This window comes from Micropterus dolomieu, linkage group LG08 (assembly GCF_021292245.1).
Source record: "Micropterus dolomieu isolate WLL.071019.BEF.003 ecotype Adirondacks linkage group LG08, ASM2129224v1, whole genome shotgun sequence".
Taxonomy (NCBI): domain Eukaryota; kingdom Metazoa; phylum Chordata; class Actinopteri; order Centrarchiformes; family Centrarchidae; genus Micropterus; species Micropterus dolomieu.
Window position 1 is genome coordinate 16186277 of NC_060157.1, and position 21679 is coordinate 16207955.

The window sequence follows — 21679 nt, forward strand, 5'->3', positions numbered from 1 at the left end:
TTTCAAAATAACATGATTAGGATATCAAATGATAATGAAGACTTTGTTCTGTAGAGAAAGAGAATGGAGGCTGGCAAAGTGACTAGCTACATTTTGATGAAAAATAGCATCAGACACACACATGTGCAAGTGCATGGTCATGCACACACACGCACATACTCATGGAGTTTCATCAGACTGAGATGCGATAACAATGGTTTGGGTGCCTGAGGCAGGATCCAATCACAACTGTCCTTTTTGCAATTCAAATCTTCATTCAGCAGACTGCTAATTGGTTGTGAGCGTGACAGGAGAGAAAGCTGATTCGTTCCAGTGTTTCCTCTGATCTGAGGAGTAGAGGATGTGGGCCTGTGCATTTGTTTGTGTGTATGTGTATGTGTGTGTGTGTGTGTGTGTGTGTGTGTCTACAATACATAGAGGTTTATGTACCTCCCTAACAGCTGTGTGCACATCTGCGTGGACTTACAGCGATGATGTTAAAAAAGTCATCGTCTCCAAGAGTGTCCAGAATGGAGGAGACAGTCTGCCTGGCGATGGTGAGCCTGAGGCCTTTCATGCTGCCACTTACATCCACCAGGATGACCACATCCTTTGGAGAGGTGGCAGCCTGGATGTACCACTTCCGGTTACGACAGTCAAACGCTATGACCCCGTGTTCATCTGGTTTCCACTTGATCCCTTAAAGAGACAGAGTCAGCATCACAAGTCAGATAAACAATGAATGCAATCATGCTAGAGAGTAATTTGTACAAAAGGAAAACAAACTATTATGACGCCTGAAACAGAAAAAATGTGGCCAGGAAATCTGTTCTTTGAGCCCTAATGGCTTTCTGCCAAAGCACACTGCCTTTTCTGTCACAACAGATTTTTTCCAAAACATCCATCATCTGCCTTTTAAAACTACCTGCACCTACACTATGCAAGTTGAGATGCAGTACACCCCCACATTACAAAAACACATATTTTCTCACTTACTTCTAGTGGTATCTGGCCATGCAGATAGACTTGAGATTTCTGCTGCCACCTCATTGGAGGTGAATGTAGTGCTCAGTGCCTTGAAATTACACTGATAGCAACATCCCTTTCTAGAAACTGTTCCCATGTCCAGATTTCACAGAATAATCCTGATAACACACTGTTTTCAAAGGGACCATTTCATTCTAATTTTGGTGAACTTTAAGGAAAAGAATTTGAATGAATTTAGAGTTTTCATGCAGCAGTGACATTGGAGGCCTCCATGTCACAAAAACTTTGATAGAGCTGCACACAATATGTATGTCAGATGTAGACTTGAGTGTGAAATTAAAAGGCATAATTAGAAACACTCATATGCAGGTTCAAGAGGTTAAAAGATGAAAAAAAAAAATTAAGAAAGAGAAGAAGCCATTCCATTGATATTCCCATAATAGTATTCACCCATTTCATTCAATAGACTACTTTACTTAATTATGCTGTTTCTATTCTTATTCATTCCACTTCACCTGAAAATGTTCATTTTATCCATCTTCTTCACCCGCTATCTAATCTCTACAAACTCTCTCCCTTGTCTCTCTTTACCCCCCTCTCTCTTCTTCTATCTACTCCCCCCCTCCTATCTTTCACCCTGCTAGCCTCCAGTCTCTAGCTGTCACTGAAGATGCCTACACACCCCTTGTTCGGCTTTGGGAAGACAGCGACTTAATTACAAACACACACACACACACACACACACACACACACACACACACACACACACACACACACACACACACACACACACACACACGGCTTTTACCTGACACACATCCACCCTCACAAACAAACACACACTTACCTGGGTACTGCCTGAAAAAGCCTTTGGCACTGCCAAAGTACTGCCATATGAGCGATGGGTCTCTCTCAAAGTTATCCACAAACACTTTATTCAAGGCCTCAGACCAGTATACTCCATTGACAATTGCAGAGTCTAAGGATTGAAGAGAAAAAGGAGGAGAGACAAAGACAAGCATGGAGAGGAAAGAAAAACACAATTTAAGTGAAATGGTTATCATTGTTTTATTGTCCAGGAGGTTGGAACTGGCATTCTCTAGTGCCTGCTCAATCACTCATATTGTACACTGCACCTCCACAGTTCACTATCAGGACCTCTTCATTACAAAGAGAGACTGTGGATGTGTAAGCAGAAATAGATGAAAGTAGAGAAAAAGAATTGGAGATAAAAGAGAATGGGAATATGAGAGACAGTTGACCGTTCTGCCCTATAAAGGCAAAACGTAGTAACTACAAATTTGATCAAAATTTAGTTAACCTAACCTAAGCTGACTTTGTAAAGACTGTTTTACTATATAAAAATGTGATTCCATAGAATAATAATTTCTGTGAAAACTCTAGCTGTGTAGTTTCCGCATTGCGGCTTCAGCAAATGCACTGTGGCTTAGTAGTAAATAATATCCTGGTGCCCATTGTTATACTTAAAGCACTCTCTGCCACAGATAGCCATTCAATTAGACAGCTAAAGCAGATGAGGAACATCGAGGCTCTATGATGGCTAGACTGAACTAAAAGTACATTTCTCTGTTGATTTTTCACTTTGTTATTGCATACAACGTAACGAGGCAGCAGCTACATCCAATCATGATGGAGAACATAAAAAAACACATAACTCCTGCTAAAGCCAACTTGCTTGGCAGATCTCAGTAGCTGCCATCTCAGCTTTTGACTCCAGTAGAACACACACAATTTGGTGTATTTAACGTTAAGCTACCTTTAAATCACAATGTTAAATGCATTATATTAAAAAAGTTCATTTATTATATTGATTTCAATATAAATATAATATAGTAGACAGACACCTAGCAAAACAGAAATACTACTATTACATTACAAGCAACATTACCACAATAAAGTTTATTTTCTTAAATAAACTAGTTAAAAATAATTGCTTGTAGATGTTTAGTAAAGATTATTAAAAGTACCATGCAAGTTCTATTGTAATTATTTTGTGGGTAAAATAATCAGCCTAAAAAGATATGAAATTAAGCATTGTAAACTTTGTATATTTTAAACAGTTTCACTGTTTCTGCAGTTACTGCTCTGTGCCTTTGTAGGGCAGTATAAACATGTGCCCATGTGTAACAGACTGTATGTGCCTCTGCAAGCATGTGCATCTAGACAATATTTGCTATAGCTTTTGCTTATAATTTTATCCAAACTGACTGTGATTATATGGCGGGGCATATCCAATCATTGAAGCTTCTTTTCAATTTAAAGGCTGAGAGAGTCATGAATGTAACTGGTTAGCGACCAGACAGCCAAGCTTATTACAGCTGCTTTCTTCCACAGTTTTGATTGGTTCAGAACCAGGCTGGGGAAGATAGAAGCAGAAAAGGATGAAGTGCAGACAGACACAATCACACCGAAAGACACATACACAAAAGCCTTTAGAGAGAGATTTAAAAAAAATAGAGAGTCAGGAAGGCAGACAGAAAGGCAGTCAGAAAATTACTGGGAGAGAGTCAGACAGACAAGTACCTAATGGACAGAGAGAAAGAAAAGCATATAACAGATTTCCCATCATCTCCTATGCTGGCAGCATTGTTCTGCTGTCAACAGTCATGCCAATAAGCCATGATTGAATTAGTCTTCTGGAAGCTAGCTCACTAAAGCCCTCCCTTGATAGTAAACACCCATCCACCTCTATGGAGTGGAGTGGAGTGGAGAATGGATTTGATCCAGGCCCCATTTACACAACAATACAGTCACTTCTGGTGCAGTTTGAGTGTCTATTACAATCTGAGCTCGCCATGATGAGGCAGAGAGTACGGGCTCTACTTTCTCCCTAAGCTGTCATTTAAATTCATCTCAACTAATGCACTCTTTAATTCAATCTGATCAAAGGAGCTCCCATGATTCCATATATTCAGACATGCACGTGTTCCCAGATTAAAAAGTCGAACTGTGTAGGTTTCCCACTGCACCAGTCAGAGCGATCTGAGCTGAAATCAACTTCACTTCATTAGGTTACTTATGATGATTAGGGAGGAGGGATTTTAATGAGAGGAGTGAGGAAGCATGAGTAGGAACAGGAGAGGAGTGAGAGGCAACGAGTGTATGTGTGTATGAGTGCTCATGTGAATGTGAACACTCCATCTCAGAGAGCATAAAGGGAAGTGTAGGGACATTAGAGTGTATCGACCTGCTGTAAATGTGTGCATGGCTTCAATGCATCTATTGTACATGTTCCGTCATGTAGCCTCATAAAGTATGATGGTGTGAGGTTGTGTTTTGGTTGTGAGTTTGGAAGATAGATGTTTGACATGGTGTGTTCCTCCTGCGATTAATCTCCGGGGGCATGCAGCTCATTGCTATTATGGACTTAACCTCTAATTCATCATAGCTGCCAGCAAACCATTTATGAAGTGTACAGGGCATGGCTTTTTAGCAGCATAAAAAACAGGTTCAGCAGTGACACTGCTGCCTCTCCTCTTCCTTCCAAAAGCTAGCTATCCTCCAGGCAGTCAAATGACACAAAGTTGCTGTGATGTAGACACAGTGCACAGTTAAAATGTTATGGATGAAAGATAAATTTGTTACAAATTAATAAAACCACTCACCACTCTGAAACTCTTGCTCCAGTATAGGTTGCTAAGATGGTCCGGGAACATTTACAGCTGAACTGAAGCCGTGTTAACCGCTTTTCAGGACTCGCTCTACTCTGCTTCTGATTGAATAGTAGTAGTCCTTACCTAGGAACTGTGCATGTGCAACTCCCAACAAAGATTTTATACAAGTACTCACTCTGTAGCTAAAAATGAAGCGTTCAACACACAGGGGGAAAAGCGGAGCTGCAGCAATGTGCAGTATGACAAAAAATATTGTGTTTTTTGAAAATGAAACCATGTAAATCTGTTCTGGTACAACTCCTACATAAAATTGTGAGCCTGAAAATTAGCATAATATGACCTCCTTAAAGAATCGTTCACAAACAGTTTCCTTCCCCCAAGCCAAGCCTCATTCTCCTTTTCAGAACTGTAATACTTTGCTCACAAACGAGCTCCCTGCAGCCACAGCCACTACATCCAGGTTATCACTACTAGTGAACAAAGCCTGCAGATCTGAAACTCTTAAAGCTTTGTGTGTGTGTGTGTGTGTGTGTCTGCGTCTATAATTCTACTCATTTGCCTGTGAATCAAATCAAAATTACTCTTCCTCTCCCTGTATCGGTCTGCCAGCCTCACTCCTAGCTCTTTCATTCAATTGCTTCGCATTTCATTCTCTCTCCTCCTGCCACTCTCCCTGGCCTTTTCTCTTTTTTCCACCTGACTGTAATTAATCTGTTGCTCAGACCTTCCATCAGTCTGACTTAACCTACTTTCTTTCTCATTTACTTTCTCCTTCTTTTCCTCTCTCTCTCCATATAATTTCTTTGCCTCTGGTAGCTGGGTTAAGCCGACATGACATTCACTCTGTCCACTGAGCATTGTACAAGGCCATGACTTCATTGGTTGGACTTGAGTGGATGGTAAATTAGCAGAATGTCTGTTTATTTAACTAATTAAGTCAGTGTGTGGTAGGGATGATCCAAAGAGTTACAGTTAATAAACTCAAATCCTCCTTCAGACACAGGCCTACATCCATGTCCACCAGCACACAAAGTGGCTGTCATACTGATTGCTGTTCATTTTTAGATTAGGGTTTCAACTGTCCAAATTATCATACAATTCAGCAAGAAAATCAGTTCCTAAGAGGCTAAGGTGTACGTGATCTTTTTATAGTGATCAGATAGTCAAATTTCCTCACACTTGCATTTTTGAAACTATTATTGGAGGTGCCTTTGTACATTTATTATTACATACCTTTGTTGTACATGTTGGTGGGCACCTGGACCACGCTGAGACTGAGGTTGACTGACAGGTTGTTAAAGTGGTCATTGGGTTGCAGGATAAATTCTCCTCCCAGCTCCACGCTGTTCCCCTCGTCATCAACCTCATTGATCAACACTGCATTAAAGTATTCATACTGGGGATAAGAAGACATAGATGAAGAGAATGAGACAGAAAGAGAGACAGTTATGAGATTTTATACACAATTAAATGAGTTTTCTGAATCTTTTATTCAGAATCATGTATGCTGAATAGTGTTATCTCTGTATAGAATGATGGAGATCACTTAAGTGCTGAGTCAGACAGTAGCTTGCGTACTGAGGTAACCTGAATCCTTATATCATCCCAGATGTGCATGTTGTTTCAGTGGAAAGTTGCTGAGTTTACAAATCTCTCGTCAGATTGAACACTCCCTTCCAAGCGAGATGGTGTATGTGGTGTTCTGCCTCCACTGTATTTTTAGTACTGCGCATACTGGGGAGACTATTAATAAATCATAGTGTTAGATAAATATAGAGCACATGGCTCCCTGCATCCCAAAAGCTCTGAAGTCTGAGAGAGACACAGCCTGCGAAGGCTATAGCCAATACAGAATCCATGACAACAAAGAGATAAAGACACTCAAGCAAGTGAAAAGAAAAGTTGACATTTTAGAATTTAAACCCAAAGGCATGCATATTTTGTATGTTTTCATGTAAACAAACTACACGTACAGAGGCAGAAAAAACTATACATTGAATTATGAAAATTCAAGCTGAGACCAGTGAACTAATGGTGACTTTTTAAGGTGTCGTATATCTTTATTATCTATCTGGAATTTAGTCTTGAAAAGACAGGCTCCTGTTGTGGTCACAGTGCACTATTGCGGAAGCACAGGTGCAGTGACTCATTTCTACTAACCTGGCCTATAAAAACTGTGTGTACCAAAAATCACAAGTGAAGTCTTTTTTTGAAGCATTTTCAACTTATCTAGAAGTATTCTTTTCTCATTTAAAACAAATTTTACTTTGATGAAATCTGAATACAAGGGCTCAATTCACCACACTGAAATGTGCTTTAAACTGATAATATATACACAATTATTATCAACAAACTTAATTTCAGTTATGTGGGTGATATGTGGGTACGATAACAAATGCTGTCATTGGCTGATGGAGAACAACCTTTATTCTATATTTAAATAAAATAATATTTTACTGTCAATAGCTAGGGAGTAGCAGTGGTTCAATCCCTTGACAAGGTGAATGGTGGCGATCGCATGAGGCCATATTGATTTCTCTTGTAATGACCAAGAGAATAGGTTTTGAAAAAGGCCTCTGAGGAGAATGAAATGCCATTCTCAAGAGTACAATTCAAAGCCTCAGTACATGTGTTATCATTCAGAGGGGGGCAGACACTCTCTGAACATTCATTTTTAGAGACATGACAAGATTGCAGGTCCAAGTAAAGGGAGAATTGGTGCAGAGAAAACAGCATAGAGCAGACGTTTAAAAGTCATCATACCTTATCTATTCATCACCAAATCCTGACACAAGCCTAGAGACCTCAGCCAAAATTTACTGTCCTACCACTCATTTGGTGGACTCTTTCCTCTATATGCCCCGAGAAACGCTCACCCCACCACCCTACCTTCTCCATTGTAACAGCAGTAACCTTCATTTGGGCTAAATATTTCCAGCTCCTCCTGAGAAACACCATCATCCCCTCAGCCCAGTGCAAAACACAGATAAAGCCATCAATTAGGCTGGCAAACGCAGTGCCTATCGGTGTAATTAATCAGGCCTGATTAGGTTTATTAGCCTTTTATCAAGGGGAATGCTGCCATTTCAAGGTGAGGGAGCACAGTGTCTGCCTATATTTACCCTCTTCTCTTTCTCTACCCCTGTGCATGCAGACCTAAAATATGTTTTCAAAAGAACAACCTCTTAGCTTTTTTGTGTGAGGAGTAGCAATATAAAATAAAACACATTTTTAAAAACGAGCAGGCTGGGAAGGCCAAAGGGTACAGAGCCATTGTGAGATTCAACAGACAAACACATGGAAACCTTTCATAGAGCTCCAGTGTAGGACACCAATTTCACCAATGTCAGCATTTAGCTTTGTCAATACAAGACATTAGTATGCAACTCACTTTTGGGTCTTGACCCACCAATTGTGAAAATCTGGTCTACATTGACCTTTATGAAGTTTGGGATACCAACCATTTTTATGGCACCTATTTCTTCAGTGCAACAGGGCGATCAGAATTCAAATCAGTCCACTTTGACAAGGACTTTTTGGTTTGTTTTGCTGTGTTGCTTTAGGGAACCAATTCAACCTTGTGCTTTTAAAGATAGAAAGAAAAAATAACCAAGAAAGTGAGAGGAAAATTTCAAACTCTCTCCAGTATTTCTACTTTATTTGTGTGACAGCTAAAGCAAAACAAACAATCAGGCTTAGGTTTGTGCTCACTAAATCCGATCCTGATCAGTTAATACCTAAATGCCTCGATATCTCCAATCCCAATTGTTGATACCGGGACATCCCTGTAGCTTTTTCCAAAACAAAAGTGCCTCACAATAATAGTATTTAGTATGAAATCAAGCAGGCTGGATAGTAACAAACAAAAAAAGCAACAAATTAGAGTTTACAAACATGTAAGACGTCCATAGCTGAACTATCTTTAGTTACACCATATAAAAGTGAAGACGAGGAGAGGAAGAAATGAGAGGAAAAATTAAACACATGAGAGCAAGAAGAGAGAGGAGTTGACAGGACAAAAGACAGATAATAGGCAAAAGACAGGACAGGACAGGACGATAAAATATAATATGATAGGATATAATACAAAATGATAGAATGAGATTAGAATAGAATGAAAAGACAGGATATTATACACTATGATACAAAATGTATCAAACAGCTGTATTAGCTTCATAGGTGACATATTTTGTTACTTTAAAGCACCTACAATCAATCTCTCTATATCAACAATGACCACTTGCATGTGAAAAGTGGTGGTCCTCAGCATTGCAGAGCATTATATCGTCTCATTTTTTTGTTATTTTCCAAAAACTGAAATAAAAGGAGGGTGAGTGTTTGAGGTATATTATCCAGATACACGACTCCAAATGGATGCTAATGTTGCTCTGTATCAGCTGAAAGTGTAAATAGGCTTGTTTGCCATATCAACGTCACAGGGGTAAATATGCCAGTGCTGTTTTCACAGCTTTGTTTCACTGGGCTTAATATCTTATGCATCTTTTTGGTAATATTCTTGTTAGATAAAACAAGCCTGTTGAGGATTCCTAGATCTTGTCTAAAGTACCATTTGATTAAAAAACAATTGCCACTGACACAAGGGAGTGTTCCATGAAATAAAATGGTGAGGTTGCAGGAATGACATCCTTCAGGCAGTAGTAAACTCTGGCACAGTTTCTCGCTGCAGAGAATTGCTTACGTGTCCTATACACCCATCTTTTGCTTCCTCTGCACCTGACCTCTCTTCACCAGGCAACTGTATCTTTATTTCATGCCAAACAGGGCCAAGGTGTCTAGAGCCAGCCTTAATAACAACTGATTATCACCTTCACAAACTCTCCAGGTCTCTCTCAGCATGTTGTTCTCCATTCCAAACAAATTAATAAAAAACAAACATGCAAAGAATACATGAATGACAATCATGCACAACTTTGCTTTCAACTGAAAATGTGCCCCTTATGCTACACGAGCTGACAAGGACTCCAAACCACGTTTTGTTAAGAAAACACACGTGAAATGTGAAAAGGGAAACGCAAACCTTCACACGAAACAGATGTTGTTTGTTATTATAAAGATACCAATTATAAAGACAAAGAATATGGGTGAAAGAATGGATTAGCACACGCAGGTAGCAGGGATTGTCTGAGCTACAGAGAGAGCTGGAGGTGAGTAAAAAGTGTTTTGCGGTGAAAAGTAGCTGCCTGCTCTGCCACCTGCCTTCTCTCATTGGCTGGATGTTGATGTCGAGTCGGCCGACTCCTCCAGATATTTGGCATGCTAGATATCTGGCAGACGTCGGCAATGTGTCAGGGAGCCTTTTTGATGCATCGTTGTGTAGTTCACACATAACGACTGGCGACCGCCTATTGACTGCTGATTTACCCCCGATCTATGCCTGACGGTCGCAGAGATCGCAGAGCGGCAAATCGGGCTAAAAATCGTGTAGCGTGAACTAGGCTTGTGGTCCTGTTCTTATCTTGGTGATTGCTCAATATTTGTTTATCACTTTAGTCCTTCTATATCTTTCCATGTAAATGGTGTAATGAGCTAAATGGAGCTACAGGGAGCAGTAGAAAGACTCAAGACATGAGTCAGATATCCTACATACTTATAAAAAGGTTCCAGCGAACCAACATTTGACCTCAGTCTAACATCGTGCATGCCAAAATTAGGATACTTAAAAAGTTTACACAAACGCACACGCTCACACGTGGTGCACAGAGGCAGAGCAAACTGTACCTGCAGCAGAAAAGGCCCCGTTGTGTCTTCACACTGCTCTCTTTCTGCCATTGTCTCGTTAGTACCTGTTCTATCATAGTCACTCTCACTTCCTCTGTCTCTCCCTCCCAACCTGATTCATCCCTTTCCTTTTCGGGCTCAGCCCGTTTCCTTCTATTTTTTGTTCCCTGGCTCTGGTTCCTCATCAAGCTCCTCACCACCCTCTGTCTCTTTCCGGTATTTAATTCCAAGGGACTCTCTTATGCATACAGCTCTCATTGAGATTTGGCTACTATCGGCTCTATCTGTGAGACCATTGTTGCAACTGCCAGGCTGTCTCTCTGTGTAGTCTCCCTTTCTATCTTATTGTCTCTCCCAATCTCGCTGGCTGTTCTCCATTTTACCTCTCGGTCTGTACGATAGGTGGAATAATTTTTTTTTATATATTTCAATTCCTATATGAAAGCACTCTCCAGCAACTTCAGCGCTTTTGTTGTTGCAGACAATAGAATACCAAAGTTATGTGAAGTGTGTAAAAAAAAAACACACGCATACATGTACATTGGGCAGACACACATTGACACCAAAGTTTTACAATGGCAATGACCTTAAGATCCTATACACAGAACAAAAGTTACTAATGACTCGATTCAGAGAAAACAATTTAAGTTGTGCAGATGTTCTGGTTGTAGTAAGTGTCTTGAAAGACAGTGAAAGAAAGGGCAAATAAAAGAGAAAACTCCACCAGTGCCATTAGATGTTAAAAGTATAGAGAATATAAAGTCAGTAAAAAAAAGTAAACAAACAACGGTTAATGAGTCTGCTAATAGACTTATTTAAATTCACAGCATGTGGGCTTTAATTTTGATTAAAATGGCATCCATCGACTTTTGAGTTTCAATGGTGTGGGAGTGAGAGTGAGTGAACGGAGGCAGGGGCAAACCATGAGGGTGTATATGTGTGTGTGGGCATCTGTGCAAGTTCAATTGAGGCAGTGTGTGTACAGTAAGTGTGGGTGTATGTGTTGAGTAAGTCAATTATGCCATTCCAGCATTACAGTGAAGGAGCGCCCAGTGCCACTAATGCAGTCCCTGATCATGGTGTTAACAACCTGATCTTTAACGCTGCAGTGCATTACCCTGAGAGATCGCACATGTTCTCTCAGCACCCACTCACTCAGTGTGGTACAGTCAGAGATGGAGAGGATGAGGAGGGGTTGATAGAGGTAAACAGTGGAGCATATTGCAGTTCCCCGTTTCAAAACATAAGCCCAAAGATTTAAAGTTTGACATATATTAGCACAGTAGACTAAGCAGATATATATAATTCTATCATTAACATGTCATCCTCTATCTGTTCTCTTTGGTTTCTGTCCTTTTTGCTTCCTGCATTCCTGTGGGTGAATTATTTTTAAATTCATTTATTTTTGTAACATTTACAGCTAAACAAAGTACTTCATGAGAAGACTTCAAAGACGAAGCTTATGGGTACATTTTGCTACTAAATCACCAAACCTGAAATTAACCACTATTGGCTGTTTCCAGATCAAAAATAAATCATAAAGAGTTTTCTGCCTTTCTATGTCATCAACAACAATATATTTTGTTTGTTTGTTTTGGTTGTGGTCTGTGATATTGTGAAAACCTCACCTGGGGCTCTGAGAAATGGTAATGGACCACTGTCATTATTTTCTGACATTTTACAGAAAGATTATTCACTGAATCAAGAAAACAATCATTAGCTGCAGACCCTACAGTGTATAACACTACAGGATCCTTATCCATCTCTGCTGTGATGCTCTTCACATCAACCGCTTTCCACTGCATTTCAATTTGGTTTCTTGAATATTCTCATTTAAATTAATTCTAATAATGTATTTATTTGAAATTGTCTAAGTTTTCTAAACAATATGTTAAATGTTAATGTATCTTTTATTTTTTAAATATTCCTTTAAAATATAAACGGTATGTAAAAAAAACTGCCTCAGTAGGAATTATGCTATATAAATAAACGTGTTTCAGTGCTCCTGTGGACATGCACTACACTTGTTTCTATAGAAAGTCAGAATCTTTTTGTGAGTGAGACTTGTGTAAGAATGTATTACAAGGAGGCACACACACTCAATCCATCCATCCATCGTCAACCGCTTATCCTGCGTTGTGGGGGCTGGAGCCAATCCCAGCTGACATCGGGCGAAAGGCGGGGTACACCCTGGACAGGTCGCCAATCCATCACAGGGCCACACATAGACACAGAAATGCCGGGGAAACCGGGGTTTGAACCCGCACACACTCAATGCTGACTTTAAATACTACTATTTCCCTGCAATCACTGAGTTGAGTGGCTGCCTTTTTAGCGGCAATTTTAAGCTGGTGCACAATGTAGCTGAGCATTGCCATTAATGTAACCTTCTGGAGTGTCACTCATTTATTGTATGCGTCATTTCTTTAAATTATAGCCTTAGTTGTAATGGGCAAAATTGTGGCTGCCAGTGACAAAAATGTGTGTAAAAGACACACTTACTCACACTGCATTAAAAGCGTACAGGAAAGAGTCCCTTTTGCCTTATAGAAGAGCACGTATGCAGCTTAGGATCCTCCAGTACGTGCACCCAGTCAAGCACATACAGTATTGTAAGTGTGTGACCCACATGCTCACATACAAATAAAAACACTCCTGTTGATTTCGATAAATACTTTGCTGCAAAAAGCACAACAGTGAGTCAACAGCCTCGGGGGGAAAAAAGAGAGCAAGCGAGACAGAGAGGAAACCAAAGCGGGGGGTTGACCATGACACTCCACCCTCTGGTGTTCACTTTTAACTCTCATCTCAACTTGGACTCTCCTCTTTTATTCACCCACCTCCGTACTCTCTTTCTTCACGGTTGGGAAATGGTATAGGGGGAGACACCACTCCCAGAGTGTGGAAATGGGACTGGAAACAACCAGGGGGCATGGCTACAGGTAATCAGTGAGTCAACAAGACAGCAGATTGAGTAAATAACTTGGAGGAACGGCCAAGTTGGAATTCTTCTGATGTGCTTAAATGATGTGCTTTTTGCACGCACACACACACACACACACACACACACACACACACAAAATCCATGTATATAGATATAATGCTCATTACACGCCTCAAATTCTGCAGGGTGGCAGTGTGTGTGTGTGTGTGTGTGTGTGTTTGTGTGTGTGAGAGAGAGAGAGGGAGAGAGACAAGAACAACATTATTATTAGTGTTATGAACTGTGTGATCTTTGCATAGTTTTATTTTTTATATTGAAAGTAATAATTAACATTTGTAGTTAAAAAAACAAGCTCATTCGAGCTCAAAGCAGCTTGCATTCTATCTAAGCTAAGTGTTCTCTGTCCAAAGGAAATTAATAATTAATTTGATAACTTGGGTACAGAATCTCTGCAGACCTTCTCTAGACTCGACACTGAATTGTGGAGCGAGACTCCGGCAAGTAATGTCAAGGTTAGATTTAACTAACCTGCTCTCACCCAACATTTCAGTTTTCTTCTCAGACCGTCTGTGTGATATATATAAAATATGGGACAAACAGTGAGCTCCGACTATTATGTATGGGATGCACCAGGATGCACCATAACTCTTTGATGTTCAGGTTCAAATCCAGTTATCTGCCCACACTACGGTCGTTTTCTAAGAAGTGTTGGTTATCTGTAAAATTCAGATGGTTTTTCACTTTCCAAAGACTTTTTGCTCCAATTCTTATAGACAGTACATTCTATAATATAAGCATTGGTGCAATAAAATAATAATGGCAATATGGTTTCTTTTCGATCTGTGAGGTTTCTCTTTCTTCTGAAAATGATTCATGCTTTCAAATCAGCTTTCCAGAGGCTTGTCAACATCAGTGATTCGAGGTAACACCCTATCTCTCTGTAGGGAACCTTTTGAACTCATCTCTCTGAGATTATAGGTACCTCGAAATGCTTTGAGTCTGGAGCACACATTATGCGCGGTGTGTATGTGTGTGTGGCGCATTTGTGCATTATACGTTGCACAGTCAAGGCCAACTCTTGAATAAATGCCTTGAAAGTCCCATTGTCGCATCACTGGCCATGCATGCGACCGGATAGTGAAGCAGAGGATCCTCTGGTTACAGAGGCACACACACTCAGGGCAAAATAATTTTTGCCAGTAATAAGAAGAGTAAATTGGCAAATCAACAAGAATGTGGCCACCTCTCTGCACCCTATGGTAATACCCTAGACAGGGGAGTATGAGAACAAAAGAGAGAGAGAAAAAGAAAGATTAAGCATTTCTCTCCCACTGCTCCCTCCAGACTGGGGCTACATTTTCAGTCAACATCAGGCTTGGCAATTGGCTGTTTGTCTCCAACCTCCAAGGAAGGACTTCATTGGCTGCAGAGGGCATGGGAGATTGCTCTCTGCTTTCCTATTTACAGTACATGAGCATTGCGGGTAAAAGAGCAAAGGAGGAAAATCGGCAGCAGATTACTGTGCCAATTTCACATGGAAGCAGAAGAGCTCTGGAAAGGATAGATAAGGAAATTCCTATCAAACCGCTGCCAGCCAAATATGTATCCAATAGCAAAAAAACACACAAACATTTTATAATAAACCCCGAATAGTGATGGAGGAGGTTTCACCCTACAGCGTAGATGTGGTATTTTTAGCACAGCTGGTGATAATTACCGTCTATTCACAATGTTCTGCGGTAAAAAGCACTATTAGAAATGCCACCATCAGAGCTGTAGACACGCACACATGCACAGGTGTACATGCCTATCAATATTCATGCATGTAAACGGTAACAAAAAAGGCTACAGCAGTTTGTGATTACAACTAAAGAACGCTCACCCATTTCATGATATGCACAGGCAATTCAAAATACAATTAGCAAGGAAGAATTAATAGCTGCGACGACATCTGCCAAGAGGTACTGAAAAACCTGCTTAACTAGGGACAAATACCAACACACACACACGCATAGCCAGGCAAAGACAATCTGTTATTATTACAATGTTGACCAGGCTGGTGAAGCAGGGATTAAATTGTGACGGATGTTGGAGAACGACGCAGAACCTCCCTTTCTGAAACAGCTTTAAAAAATTATTTCTGTCACTCCTTTATTTCCCATTGACATGTTGCTTGTTAATTGCTTAAGTCTGCATAACTTTACCAGTCCGTCAGTCTGACCCTAAGCAGGCCAAACTCATTTCAGTGGATCAGCAGGGTTGCAATGGCAGCAGCACAGGTGGTCAAAACGAGGGGGGAGAGGATGATGACGAAGATGGCGAGTACACTAGAAGTTGATGGCAGTAGCATTGGTTTTGTAAAACTTGAAAAAGGTAGGCACATATATTTTCTTACCATTCTGTGCTGTTAATGGCAAACTGATGGTTTGTTGAGTGGTAATGCATAGTGTGACTATAGTTATGATGATGATGATTTCTTTATTATTAAGTCTTGAATATTTTGTCATGTTATTACTGAAACAACCACAATTAAGGAAGTGTGCATTTGTGCTGTGTGCTAATATGGCTAACAGAAAATGTCCATAATGTTAATCTCCGATTAAAGTAGATGCAAATGCCATCAACCATCTTCCGGGTACATATAATTGTCATAATCATGTTTCTCCTGCTTTTTCCCTATCTCCTTCCTTGTTTTATTTCCCTCCCTCTTCTTTCTTTTGCTAATTTCCCACTCCCACATTTTTTTACATACTTCATACATAATACTGAAGGTATGCTGGTATACTATATCTTCTTGTTTAGAGGTATTTTGGCTTGTTAACGGTATCTCACTCTGTGCTAGGCCTTGTGAAACTCTACATTACACTATAGACTCTCTATCAGCCATTATCAGCTCTGTACCGTAGCTGTGTCATTAAAGCCGAAACAAAGGGACACTCACTTTGCTGGGTTCATTTCATCGCCGCCAAGTAATTACTGGCATAAAGCACTGCTGTGAGCCCACACAGTGTTACTGCCCCTCAAGCAGCATATGAAAACACAAAGACACACAGACAAACGTCCACAAGTGACACATACATGCAGATGCCAAACCACATGTCCACAAGAACATGCAAAATTGCCTTCATAAATAAATACTTGACAGACACAAGTACATGTCTATGAAGGCAGTTTTGTAACATGAAATTTTGTCTTTGTGCATCAGCAACACACAAAAGTACAGATAACGTAAGATACATCAAAACATACAGAATTTACTCCTGTATAAAACCTGTGCAGGGAACCATATGTATGTGTGTGTGTGTGTGTGTGTGTGTGTGTGTGTGTGTGTGTGTGTGTGTGTGTGTGTGTGTGTGTGTGTGTGTGTGTGTACTCCACTTGCATTGGCAGTTTTGCAACAAGCTAAATCTCACATTTTACTCTTCAGTAAACATAACTCTTCAGTTGTTTTATTATAGTGTGTGTGTGTTAAAGTATCAATCTTGAAGATTTTCACAGCAAAGTAACACAGCTCCTTTCACTTTCGCTGTTCGAAGAAGAAGTCAGATCACAGTTGCTTCACAGAATGATGGAAAAAGGTCATTTATTGCCTGACTTCTTTATTTATATGACAATAGTTTGTTTTGTTGTCCCTAGAATTCTGTGGCCTGTAGTATTAAACCACACCAGTGACTACAGGTGTCGCCAAATCAACCAGGACCGTAATGTTTCTTTAACGTGGGTTGCAAGTCTATACTCGTCCCCGACCAACAATAGTTGGAAATTGGCACACACACAGACACCACACACCACACACACACAAATATTTTTGTGATGAAATATTACAATTTTCTTATTGGCTAATCTCTGGTGTACCTGTTGCTTCAGTTGATGATTTACAATTTCCAGAATGGTGTTCAAACCCAGAGTGAACTTGCTGCAATCAGCTGTGGGTGATTGTGAAGAGGGAACAAATATGATTGTCAGAGAGTAGAATGAGAGACAATTTAAAAAATAAAGAAAATCACCCTCTCAAAACATAACACTGTGTGACTGCATTGCATTATGGTATAAATTTAGATCTCTTACTTGTCAGTGCAGAATTCTAGACAGAAGCACTTCTGAAACTGTATGTCAAGTACAGTAGCTTAATTTTGTCCTACCTCAAACAACAATATAGCTGCACTAAATGTGATTAAAATATGTCATTGTGATATTACAATATCTATAGTCCTGTCACTAATAATTATTTTCATTATCAATTAACCAGCTAATTATTGTGTTGATATATTGATTACATTTATTCATTTAGCTGACACTTTTATCCAAAGCAACTTATAATTGCTTTATATGTCAGAGGTCACACGCCTCTGGAGCAACTAGGGATTAAGTGTCTTGCTCAGGGACACACTGGCGGATGGGTCACAGTGGACGATAAACTTTCCCCAGGCCCAAGGTGGCGTCTTCAGCTGTCTTCTTTTGTACAATCAATAAAATGGAAAAAAGCAGCGTATCGTCACTTGCTGTAAACTAGGAATATTTGGAAGTTTCGCGGGGGGGGGGTCAAGCAGGTGAAACAAAAAGAAGAAAGGAAAGGGGTACAATGAGAGGAGGAATCAGAGCTGAACAGCAGTCAGTGGTTAAATTTAGTAATTGATCCTCCTTAATGGCCCATGACAGCCGAAAACCACAGTGCATTCACAGTAATGCCTTAAAGAGCTGACAGAGTAAACACATACTCACCGCCACAGGCAGAGTCACAAGCACACATAACACACACGCCACAGACTTTATAAGAAGTTTAGCAGCAAATACTCCCAAGTCGGCTTAGCATCATATTTCCGCTTTAAAACTCAAGTTTCTGCTGTTGCACCTCCTACTTCAATAAACTCTGTTCTGAGATGTGCATGATGTGCAGCAAACTCAGGCAAAAAAAGGGAAGTGCACTCAGCCTCTTTCTCTCTCTCTCACACACACACATACACACACACGCACACACATAATACAAAGCAGCACTCTAAAAATTAAAGCTGCTCAAATGGATTTGAGGCAGAACCATGAGAGCAGAGGCTGGGTTTGGGGGTGTGTATGCAAATATGATTAGCTGACTGTATTTTCCCCAAGTCTGCAGAACTGACGTGAAACTCGCAGGGACTAGTTTGACACTAATGTGTCAAGCTTTTTAAGTAGGAATATGACAGTGACCAAATACCTTAAATAATTCACAATTTAGGAGTAATATTCTGGCTTACAAAAACATAAAGGTGCGTTCACACCGAAAGCGAATCCAGCATTTTGGGCGGCTTGATTACATACAAATTCAATGGAAAGACGCGAATTCCTGCGAATTCGCTCCGGGCGGCGCGAATGAGGCGTTTGTCGCACAATTCGCTGGTTCGCGCAATTTTAAATTTTTCAGCTTGGGCGAGAAATTCTCTTGACACGATGTTGCAAAAGCCTATCAGTGGTGTGATTGTCCGAACGTCACCGGCGGCTTCGGAGCGTTGTTTGGAGAGGACCAGGCAAGCGGTGTAATGACAATCCACTGGCCGACGGGGAGTTGCTAAAGAACGGGGAAGTGGACGGGGAGTAGCGCTGCAGCTTTCGGACAAATAAACACCCATAGTGGGTCTGGATTCTGCTCTGACAACTAAGCCGTTTACCTGCAGGAGGAGATTAGTGTTAACTGGTTTAATTAAATTAGCTTTTTACTTTATGTTTTGGAATTACAACTTTATTTATCTTCACTCGCGCTTCTTAGCAGCTAGCTTCCTTGCACATCCGGTTCCACTGTTGTTGTTAGCGTCGGATGGCACCAGAGTTCTGCCGGACTACTACTTCATTTTTCTATAAAAAACAAAGCTGGACATTACTTGGAGAAAAGAAAGCAAGGAAGTTGAACTACCTGGTGAGTTTAGAAAATGTGTGTCTGTAACTTTATTCCAGCTGTTGTTTACTTTACTGTGAACAGGTTAGCATAGCATAGCCCTGAGCGATCCGAACTCCATTCAGAAAACACTTATTTTAAAAGTTGTCGTCCTGCTGACTTGCTGACATACCTCACAAAGCATGAATTCATATGTCTAACAAAACGGCATCATATTGTAGTTATTTCGGCATCAGTTTGATCCGTTTATTGCAACTAAATCACGGCAAAGGGTTTATTTTGGGTTCATATAGCTGTAGTATCCACGGGCTGTGTTTATTCGCTTAAAACGGATTGTGTGTGAACACTCAAAATGTCCAGCGGTCAAACTTGCGCGAGTAAAGCGAGGCGAATATTAAATTTGCTTTCGGTGTGAACGCAGCTTTAGGGTTCACCCTTGACAAAATATCTTCATTCTTAATGTTTAACTTAAATTACACATCTGCAGGTGCAATCATGATGCACTAACTAAGCAGTAGATTTGTTCATATTAGATTGATATGGTGTACAATGCTCCTGGGAATCCCCCTAAATATTAACCTCATATGAGGGGGTAGTGTAGTAGTAGGAGTCAAACATAACCTGACAGACGTGAAAAATTTGAGTGAGTCAAGTTCATATTTAAATATTTATATATTTTTATAACATATTTTCACATGCATCCTTTGGGTTACAGTGAGGTTGGGGATTATGTTTCTACCACTTATGTTTTAATATTTACAGTTACGAGAAGAGTTACGTCATCATCATGGCTGACAATGTATAGCAGTCTAGACTAAGACTGTGAACGGTGTACAAGCATCTTTTTAATTAATAATAAACATAGTTAAAACAGACAAAAATGAAACAATTTAACTACCTAGCCTACTTAACCATAGAAGAAGCACAAAAAGCAAGGACAAATGAACAAATGAACAAAATCTGAACAAGTCCGCAAAATCAGGAAGGCAAAACGCTCTTATTCTGAAATGCTCCATGTGGATGTAGCCGTGCAGAGAGTGGAACAGAACGGGCTCACAGAGAGCTGTTCTCCATAGTTGAAGCACACAGAATAACAAACTAACAACATGTAAACAACGTAGGGCAGCTAAACACTCCGCTGCTGAAACACTTCAGTGTGAGTTGACGCCAGACAAAATCACGGCAGAGACGTTGCCTGTGTCTATTTGACTGACGCCATTATCCCATGTTTTCCTCTAGTTTTTTTGTTGTTGTAAAATATACATGCCCTATGCCCGCTCTGATGTGTATGTAGGATGGTAACAGGAGGCAGATGGCGCTTGTGATTGGTTAGCAGGTGTGTCACACAAGGATGACAACGGAATGAATTTGTAACTGCATGACTGTTTAAAACGGGTCAGATGAGCTGTATAATTACCCTCCATTTTATTTGCGGTCTTCACAATTAGTTAATCGCGTTCTTTCAAATCACAATTTCGATTTGAAAATGATTAATCATTCAGCCCTAATCTCCATAATGCCAAAAATGATATATTATAAACTTTCATCTTCAAATCTAGCTAGTGATGTCTGGCTATGTTTGTTCTCAGGTCTTTCCTGCAAAATTGAACTTGATCTTGAGCCCTCCCTACCAGACTAACTCAGTGACTTCTATGCACGTTTTGAAGTAAGCAAGAAACTCCCACCACCACCCAGCAACCAGGTACTCCAGCTTTCCACAGCTGTGGTAAAGAGAGCTTTTGCCAGTGTCAACCCACGCAAAGCCACAGGGCCAGACAACCTACTTGGGCTTGTTTTTTATAACTGTGCAGAAGAGATGAAAAAAGCTCAGCCAAGCAGTAGTGCCCACCTGCCTCAAAAGCACCGCCACTATTCCCATGCCCGAAAAGTCAACCCCAGCATGTATGAATGACTCCCATAGTCATGCAGTGCTTTGAGCAGTTTGTCATGCAGTACATCAAGGCCCGCCTCACTACAAACCTCTATCCCTTATAGTTTGCATATCGAGCCCGGTAGGTGGTCGTGGACACTGGCACCTGTAACTGGGACCTCAACTTCCTGACACAGAGGCAGTTAGGGTTGGCGGACACAGATCAAAATCCATATCAGTGAGTAGAGGCTTACCCCAGGGCCGCATCCTGAACACCGTGTTGTTCACCCTTCTAACACATGACTGTACTGTCAGATATAATACCAACATCATCAACAAAGTCGATGGTAATTGAATTCAGGAAGGCCTGCAGGCACCATCATATGCCACTGACCATCAATGGTGCTGAAGAAATACTGAGCCAAGTTTAGTTGTAATGAAGAAGTTTCGGAGACTGATGAAGACTGAACATAGCACAGTTTATTGAGCGAGGAGATACAGTACATGTGAACATGTCAAATGCCAACACCAAATCTGAAGGATAACATCTTTTGGTCCCTTTTATGTTTCTGTCTTCCCCCTAGTTCCTGTAGGTTTCCCTATTAGGTCATCTTTAGCTGGCCTTAACCTAGACAACAAATCTATCTGATGTTTATTCT

General features: G+C 40.5%; 1 protein-coding gene across 1 annotated transcript in view; it reads right to left on the reverse strand.

The window, feature by feature from the left end:
- Positions 1-21679, reverse strand: part of cacna2d3a (calcium channel, voltage-dependent, alpha 2/delta subunit 3a) — a 125553-nt gene that overhangs the window by 67508 nt on the left and 36366 nt on the right. Inside the window, exons 5-7 of the mRNA XM_046055582.1 lie at positions 5835-5997; positions 1814-1945; positions 467-678 (exon numbers count right to left, since the gene is read on the reverse strand). Coding sequence (XP_045911538.1) covers positions 467-678; positions 1814-1945; positions 5835-5997 — 507 coding nt within the window. The remainder of the gene's footprint in view (positions 1-466; positions 679-1813; positions 1946-5834; positions 5998-21679) is intronic.